The 9,815-nt window shown below is 34.2% G+C and overlaps 1 protein-coding gene across 1 annotated transcript; it reads left to right on the top strand.

Moving 5' to 3' along the window:
- Positions 1 to 5,206: 5,206 nt before the first annotated feature.
- Positions 5,207 to 6,259, top strand: LOC115228181. The gene has a single exon (XM_029798824.1). It carries the CDS (start codon positions 5,207 to 5,209, stop codon positions 6,257 to 6,259), a length of 1,053 nt encoding a protein of 350 aa, XP_029654684.1.
- Positions 6,260 to 9,815: the final 3,556 nt, after the last annotated feature.

Genomic DNA, 9,815 nt, shown 5'->3' on the forward strand with positions numbered 1-9,815 from the left:
GTGTTTAGAGAAAGCTCGACCCGAATAACAAAGCAGACCATTTTGACAATATACAATCCACAAATTGGCAGTCCCTACGATTTAAGCCACCCCCTTCAGGAAGTGGGGACACAGGATGGAGGGTTGAATTCCGACCTTTGGATGTATATATCTTAATAATAAAAGGTATGGTGTGTGTCTGTCTGTCTGTCTGTCTGTGTGTCTGTCTGTCTGTCTGTGTGTGCACACCAACTTCAAATGGCAATACGATGTCCTCGACTTACATGATGAGGTCCTTAAACCTTCCCCCCCAAAAAAATTAAAAAAAATTTTCTGCATTTTGGTTAAAATGAACAACTACAATGTCCTCGACTTACATGATGAAGTCCTTAAAACTTCCCCCCCAAAAAAATTAAAAAAAAATTTTCTGCATTTTGGTTAAAATGAACAACTACAATGTCCTCGACTTACATGATGAAGTCCTTAAACCTTCCCCCCCAAAAAAATTAAAAAAAATTTTCTGCATTTTGGTTAAAATGAACAACTACAATGTCCTCGACTTACATGATGAAGTCCTTAAAACCTTTCCCCCAAAAAATCAAAAAATTTTTTTCTGCATTTTGATTAAATGAACAACGCGAATGTCCTCGACATTCATGATGAGGTCCATTAAAACCTTCAAGGCAAAAATCTCACGTATTAAGAATATCCTTGATGAAAACGACAGCGAGAATATTAACAATGATGAACTCCCAATTATTCGCGATAAAGAAATTCAATTCATCCTATGTTTTTTCTCTTAAAATTAAATGCATATATCATTATCGACCATGAATCAAAATTAAAGCTATTATCATATTTGACTTTGACAGAATGTGCAATCACAGATTGCACGACTTTGAATAGAGTGTGCAAGTAACAGATTTAGAAAAAAACCACTTTGATAGTTGAAACCACATTAGCACAATCATTAACCAATTTACCACCAATTGACGCACGACCTTGAATAGAGTGTGCAATTAACAGATTTTGAAAAACACTTTGATAGTTGAAACCACATTAGCACAACCATTAACACAATTTACCACCAATTGACAGCGCAATCAGAAGAATTTGCGTAAAAATATTAACTATTTACTTGAGTTTTTCGTAAAGATAGAATTTATTTTCGGTATGCCTCTTTTCCTAAACTTTTTTATTATTCAAAAATAATTTTTTAAATAGATAACCGAAGGAGGAAAAACGAAGCTGAAGAAAAAACGGTCAGCTTAATAAGGTAATTAATTAAATCTTTTTTGTGTGTCGCTTTTTTGTGTGTCGCTTTCTTGCCTGCCGCATCTCTGCCTGCCGCATTTCCGCCTGCCGCATCTCCCCCTGCCCCATTTCCGCCAGTAAAAAATAAAAAAAGAAAAAAAAGGAAATTACAAAGGAAAAATGAAAAAATTAAATATAAAAAAAAATAAACCACAAAAAATGAAAAAAAAAGTTTGCAATGACAATAAACAAGGCCCAGGGACAGTCATTAAAGGTAGTTGGGTTTTATTTTTAGAGTGAGTGCTTTTCACATGGACAGCTGTATGTGGGATGCTCGAGGTAGGCAGAAGAGAAAATTTATTCATATATGCCAAGGAAGGACGGACGACAAACATCGTTTATCAACAGGCGATAGAATAGGGTTACATTAAACCAGGTAGTTTTATACATCTACATAAACTTATAGTTGTTTGATGAAACAGGCCCTCCGCAGGAGCTAGGTCGCGGTGAGCGAAGCGAGCTGCCGAGCTAGTATTTAATATATAGGTACAAACTACTGACTTTGAGAATTCGGCTTTTGTGTTTTTTGTGATTTTAATTACACGTGCTGCTCTCTCTTTGGGGACTTGTGGAAGGTCAGTGGACTTTCGGGTGCCCATATCAAAGGTGACCCCTCTGAGGTCATTTATTCAGGTGGACGAGAATATGAGCAGATCTGTACAGAGGGATGCAGTGGTGGATCAAAAGTTTTATTTCCGACTGGACTCGCTAAATCCGACGAGAGAATATTGCAAGGAAAATATAGTGGAGATGTCGATTGATGAGATTATGAACGGAAGTGTATATTGTGGTGTGATCGTGTGAGTTTAGACACGTTTTTTGGGGTTGATTGAGTTTATAAAACAATATATCACCACTCATCCTGACGTGGAGGCGTCCACGTTTTGTTTGTTTTCGAAATACCTCAAGTTATTGTCTGGAAGGGCCTCAGGGAAGTTGATTACTGGGGCTAAGTTGATGGGGGATTTTATTTTGTCTCATCCTGACTATAAAGGGGACTTTTGTGTGGGTGAGTCGGTGGAGTATGATTTGTTGGTTTTCCTCAGAGATTTGACTGACGAATTGGTTTCTCCAGAAAATTTTTTTCCGGATAATAATTTGTCGCGAGCGCAGCGAGCGACCGAGCGCAGCGAGCGACCACTCAATTTCTAGATCCGATCAATCAAAAAATCTATAATTGACAAACCCAGGCTTGTATTTGGGATTAAATATATTCGATAACAAAAATTAAAATCGATGCCAAAGCAGAATGAGCTTTAAAACCGATTTCATAAATAAAAATAATATTTTAAAATTTATAATTGATATTTTAGAATAATGAGAAAAATCTAAATGCTTCATAATTTAAAAATGTCAAAACAAGAATCTTCTGAAGGAGCAAGCCTGTCTGCACAGTTCATTTTTGATTAGAAGACCTAATTTTAGAGATTAAAACGAAAAAATAGCAATGAGATCTGTCAAATTATTACCCCCCCCCTCACAACCTAAAATTAGCGTTCAGTATTCATTGATTTTACTTTTTCTATTAAGGTCTACTTATAAATTATTTTATGGGATTCAATGGAAAACTTAAGTTATTTCAATTTTAATTTTGAATCATGTTAAAATTTTAAATAATTTAATAATATATTTGTTGATGATAGGCTTGTTAGGTGTCAAAGTTGCGTCTAGCGTTCGGTCGCGCGCTGCGCTCGCGACATAATTGATTTCAGATTTTAATTATTTGTTATTTTCTTTATCAATTTTGATAAAATCTGTGACCGGTTTCTGAGCGGACCCGGTTTTTGGGAGGACCAGGTGCGTATATTAAAACAAAAAATGGATAAAATAATTTATTTTCATTAGAAAATAAAAATTGGTTTTATTTTTTATTATATTATTGTAATAATGAATTAATTAAATTCAACATAAAAAATGGGTTTCGTTGTACTTTCAAAAGCAAATCTTCAAAAAATTAAAAAAATCAAAGAGTTGAGGGATCTAGATGAAGTGATTGAAAAAGAGAAAAGCATAGATTTAGAATTCACGCAAAAAAATTTGAATTCTCTGACGGAAAGGCATTTGTTCGAAAAAACAATTGCTTACTCAGATTTTTTTGTATAGAAGAGAAAGAACTAAAACTAACAATGATTGAGGTTATTTATAAATCTCCTTATGTTCATTAAACTGATATCGAAGAATTCTTTTTGGTTATAATAATTATGTTATAAATGAAAATTTTAGAAGGCACATAATTCTAATCATTTTGGCAGAGATAGAATGATTAGTCAGCTGTCAGAAAAAATTTACGGTGTTACTCGAAATGAGATTGAAATTTTATTAAAAACTGTGTTTTTTGGCAGGTATAATAATTAAAATAAGGCGATTAGTCAAAGAGATTAATGGCAACAAAACCTCCTATTAGGCCAATCATAGCCGATCTCATTGACTTAAGGAGATATTCAGAATTAAATAAGACGGTCCATGCAAATTTTAAAATTCTCTAAGTGAAGAGATACCGCGGCCGTAGGCCGCATAGGGGACTAGTTGAATTTTTATATCAAACCTTGTGGGTTAGAATGGTTTTTTATTGACAGTTATTTTAAGATTTGATTTTTAAAATATTTAGGTTTAAAATCATTAAATAAAAATATAATGTTTTTTTAATATTTTACACAAAAATCAAATAAAATTACTTATTTAAAATTTAAAAAGCACTTTTGAAGGGTATGTTGGTTTTGTGAGCAATGATAAAATCAGAAACAGCTTAAGAAATTATTTAAACGTGGTCTAATTTATTGTATAACTATTTTCAGGATAAAATAAAACGATTTATACAATTTTTTGTGTGGTCCTTCCAAAAACCGGGTCCGCTCTAAAACCGGTGACAAAATCTTATCGTTCTGAGTTGACAATTTTAATTTAAGTTTTGTTTTAATTCTACAAATCTATATTTCTTTTATTTAATTTTTAAAATATCAAACTTATTACTTTTATTTAATTTCGAACAAATCCTGCTCTAAAACGCTGAGACCTGGAATCTAACCACCAAAGAACTAGAACAGCTCAACTTTTTCCACAAAAAACTATTAAGACTACTCCCAGGAATTCCCTAGCTAAAAAAGATGAGCATCGAAGAACTCTATAGAATTACTCATTTTTTTCAAATAATAATTAATTTAGCTAAATAGACGCGTTAATGAAGTTTATGGAAACAATTATTATGCATGGATCGACGTAAGAAAGCTTTTGACTCAGTGAGTCACGAATTTCTTTTTGAAGTTTTGGAAAACTCAGGACTACCTAAATGGATAACGAAATTTATGATGTCAATAATTCCTAACTGGAGAGTGTCGTTAAGATTAGGAAAAGAGCTGCTTGGAACAGTTAATATTGATCGTGGTATACTCCAAGGTGACTCACTGTCACCACAGTTATTTGTATTGGTCTTGGATCCATTAAGCAGGATTTTATCTTTAAAATATCCGAGTATGTCAATCAATACTGGTGAAGACAAGTCCTTAACTTTTTCTACCAATCATTTTCTATTCATCGATGATTTGAAGCTTTTTGCTCAGAAGGAAGAGACACTGGCACGCATGATGGAGGATGTGAACATTTACTTTAAACTGGCTGGTTTGGAGAAGAATTTTGAGAAATCAGCGACAAATTGTTATTTGTTGAGGAATGAAGCTACATTAATGGATGGACTAGATAGCTATCGCTCTCTGGGGGTGCTAGAAGACAGATGCAGTAATGTTCTTAAAGAAGATGTACTCAAAAATATTAAAGAAGAAATGCAAAGCGTATTGGAAGACTATCGGAAACTAAACTAAATGCAGTCAATCTATTTAGAGCAATTAATGAGCATGCTCTATCGCTGATTAACTATTATATCGGTCTACTCGATCTGGAACCATCTTGTTTCGAAGAAATGGACAAGTTTGTCAGAAAGCTGTTGGCTGATTTGAAAATTCACATGAAGCCAGCCTGTAAAGAAAGACTGTATCTGCCAAGAGATACACTTGGAAGGGGACTTGTATCAGTTGCCTTTAAGGCGGAAAAAATGCTGTTGGACTTCAAAACCAATTTGGAAAGGCGAAAGTTAATCTCCTTGAGAAAAGCAGCAATTTTGTGGGCCGAACAGAAAAGGAAAACCCATATGGCCACAATCACAGAATTCCTGCATTGTAAATATGGAACAACCACACTCGATGAGATTGCTAAATCACTACGTGACTTGCAGATAGAGTCACTGTTGCTTAGTATTAAAAAGAAAAGGTTGCATTCGAAGCTATTTGAGTCGCTTGAGAATAATACTTTTGATATCCCAACATCTTCAACATGGCTAAAGAAAGGGAATATATCTCCTAAATCTGAGGCAATGTTCTCTTTTCTTCAAGACAGAAACGTCTTTTTCAGAAACTCTGATGAAAAATGCCCACATTGTAAATCCTCGCCTAAAACCGTGGACCATCTTGCGACGCGATGCAGTAGAATGCTAAATTCAGATTATACCAGAAGGCATAACGAGATTGTGAGGTGTGTTCACATGCACTTGTGTCGGAGATTTGGAATGAAGAAGTCCAAGAGACTGAAAAACCACTCCGTGCAGTGTATAATGTCGAATAGCTCTGCGGAAATTCGGGTCGATACTACAATTCCAACTGAACTAAAAATACAATATAACAAGCCTGATATATTCCTGTATGACAAGAAGGAAAATTTGATATGGATCATTGAAGTGGGTGTTACCTCGATAGATAATTTGAAATCGGTGGAAGTGGAAAAAATGCATAAATACGACATTCTAGCCAGTGAATTACAATTAATTCACAAGGCTAAGGTAAAGATTGTACCGATTGTCCTCACGTGGGATGGGATAGTCTCTACATTCTTCAGAAAATATATGGACCTTCTTAAAATCAAAGAAAGTGTGCAAGCATACATCCAGACTGTTAGTTTGAAAAAACAATGGAAAGCATGATAGTAGAACACAAATTGGCTTCGAAAATATGTCTACCTCAGGTAACTCATTTGACGAAGGACGGAAATCGGTGAAGAGACGGCGAGATTCTGTAGTTTCCGCCGATGAAGGAAACAACTCCGAAGTGGGAACAGATAGCGGGAAGAGGATTCCGAGAGTAAACTTGGCGGAGCAAACTAATATGGAAAAGGAAAGTTAATTAGTTAATTAATTATTTTATCTTTCATGTCTAGCCTGTTCATTATAATAATTTTTGAAATATAAATTCACTTCTTCATGAAAAAAAATAAAAGTAACTAAAGTGTCAATCATATATTTACTAAAAAATATTTTATAAAACAAACAATCCAAAAAAGAGTTTGACATTTAAAACAAAAAGGACATCTTTTTCCTTATATGTCCATGATTCAGTGGCATTTTTGGAGTTTAAATTTTTGTTTTATATAACTCTGTTTTTCGGCCGGTTGAGTATGCGCACTGGTAGAACTATGCAAACCGATAGCAACATACCAACCAGCAATATTCCCAGGACACATATTACTATGATCTCACTAGTGTCCTAAACCGAATTTTCAAATTAGCGTTAAAAGCACTATTCGCCATTGGTGTTTACTTCTCGGTAAGAAGAAAATCACAAAATTATAAAAAATGTCAATTTGTGTTCTAATTCTATTTTATATTCACTATAAATAATTTTTTTGTATCGGGATGATCGGTTTTGAGATATATGAACATGGTATCCCGGTTGGTCCTCCCTTACTTGTTCACAAAAAATTTCCTACATTTAATTCTCTGACTGTTCAGATTTGTTTAAAGTTTTTTATATGAAAAAAGATAGTTCTGTCCTCTCTTACACATCGCTGGAACCACCACTGTGTGTTAGACGCCTACACATTCTTAATATAACTCCCAACAGTCTCTCAAAAAAGCTGTCGAGAGTATGTTGATGATTTTGACAAATTCTTATATATATAACAAGTCTATGCTTTTTTGTAATATAAAGAAAATCGGTAAAAATATAAATAAAAATAAATGATCGTCTTAATGATAGGAATTTCTCAGTTCGTTGATGATCTTCAGGAGGGCTTCCGAAATTGTGTCCTTGAGACACATGGAATCCTTCAACGTTCGCTTGTTCAATAAGAGAAACGATTGTCCGTCAAAATGCTGGGATCTCAGCACGGGAGCCACATTCCGGCATTTCGTAGACTCGATGTACTTTATCAAATTCTCACAGGACCAGTCCCGTGGGTCTTTTAGTAGGGAATTTGTATTTTCCTCAGAAAGTGGCAGAGTTTGACTACATTCGATTTTTCTCTTAGGTCTGGAACAGATCTCAGGAATTGAGAAATTTTTTGTACGTTTTTTGGATTTTGGAATTTTGGGGTTGCCTTGTTAATTTAATTTATTTAAATTTACATATTAAACAAGGTTTTTCTGATAAATCGACGAGGGATCTTTTAATTTTAGACACAATTTGAGTAGAAAGTGACTCAGTTGTCCCGCAAATCACAGACCTCAAACTTGTGAAAACTGTCGAATTTACTGTTTATTAAGTACATAAATTTAAAAATACTTTTTTACGGATATCTGATTGAACTGGTTAAATCTCCGAAAACACTTAAAATTTCATTCAGACGTTTAAAATTTGATGTACATTTAAGGATATACTCCTTTAGTGACTTAAGGACCATACAAATTGGCCCAGGTCCAATTATTTTGGGAATTCGAAGTATTTCTGACACATAAAGGTACTTCCCTGAGTAGCAATGAGCATTAATGAAGATCTCAGGACTCCAAAGGTCCTCAATTCTCCTAATTTCCACGTGGTCGTCCAACATATTTGATAAAAGGGCTTTCAACAGTATACTTCTATCTTGTTCACATAGTCGTGGCAATTGTGGCTGACTGAGTGGATAACTGTTTGATTCAGCCCACGCAAAGGGGAGGATTTGAGGACTGTAGATAGAATAGATCAAAGTCGATTCCTCGTTTATTTTGACAAAAATCAAATGTCCAGCAACTTTGAGGATTGTTGCTGGGCAGACACTTTGATTATTTGTAGTCGTAGTTCTTTAGGAGTATCAGCAGATTGTCTGCCTGGGAAGACTCGTCGTTTTGTTGCTGGGATTAGGACTGGCTGATACTAAAAATTTGATGATTTTTTCGAAGGTTTCTCGCAGTTTTTTGCGTTTATCTTTGTAGACGGAGGGGTGGAACTTTGGTGGGTCTCCTGATTTGAATTCTGAGTTAAATAGTGTTTTAAATACTTTCCTTTTAAATTAGTATTTTTAGATCGGTATTGTTCTGTTGGGGCAATACAATTTCCATTTCTTTTCGTTTTTAACTGTTTTTTGCACAAAATAACAAAACGTTTAAATTTGTTGTTAAAAGAACTTCAATTGAAAAACTCTTTTTAATTAAAATATAGCCGCAGCTAGCAAATGAACCCAGGACCTTTGTCGAAGTATGGAATAACTGATTTGTGAGACTAACCTGCTGTTACGGCAATTAGGCGGAATTGTTGTTAATAAAATAATTATAAACATGATTATTTCTGATATAAGATTTATATATTTTAATCTAATTAACATTTAAACATGTCTTGTTCGGATGGAATATGGGTCAGAAATTAAATGTTATTTATTAGAACACTTCTTTGACATGGGAACAATCGAATCCGAATTTTACGACATGTTTCACGAAAGTTGTCCTTATTTGGATTCCTTGTTTAATTTATTTTGTTTTGTCGTTATTATATGTCATCAAATTACTAATGACGAAGAGAGAGTTATTTTTGTTCAATAAAATTCACATTTTTAAAAAGGTTTGCATCTCATCACTTAAATAACAGATTTTTAGCTCTATTTTGTCTGCCGTGAGTTTAATCCACATGGCCTACGCAGTCCACTTGCGACAACAAGAACCAATAGAAGAAATACTTTCTTCCGTTATTTTTGCCATTTCCACGGTTTTTTAATTTTTTTTGAATCAAGTTATCTGCCACAATTTTCACTTTTTATGAGAAAACTGCCAATTTGGAACCGATTCCTCATCTGACACTAACTCACATTCTGGTCCTCTTCTCCAGAATTCGGCGTCTTTATTCAAACGTGGGATATTTTAAACTTAATCTCAGATGCCACTGTTTGGAAAAATCACACTTTTTTAATATTCTCGAATTTGTATTTTTGGTAGTCATGTCTGTTCTCTCCCTCCAGGTCGACCGATTGTCTTCAAATATAGCACAGAATAAAGTATCCTTTCACTGATTACATATAAGGAATGTTTTCCCGAATAAAGGGTTTCCTATTCAAATAAAATCATGTGCTTTTGGTTTTTAAAGTAATAGGGTGGTGTATTATGTGTTAGATATGTTAACATGGCGAGGAAAGGGACGCTGAAGGAGACAGACTTGTGGACTGTTGACTCAAATTTAAACTTTTTGGCGCTGATCAAAGAAATGGACCAAAAGTTGGATCAAATCTAGCTTGAAATATTAGAATAAATGAAGAGAAAAGAAAATATTTTGCCATTTCAATGTTAAATACAGTAA

Source organism: Octopus sinensis, unplaced genomic scaffold (genome assembly GCF_006345805.1).
Source record: "Octopus sinensis unplaced genomic scaffold, ASM634580v1 Contig09776, whole genome shotgun sequence".
NCBI lineage: Eukaryota > Metazoa > Mollusca > Cephalopoda > Octopoda > Octopodidae > Octopus > Octopus sinensis.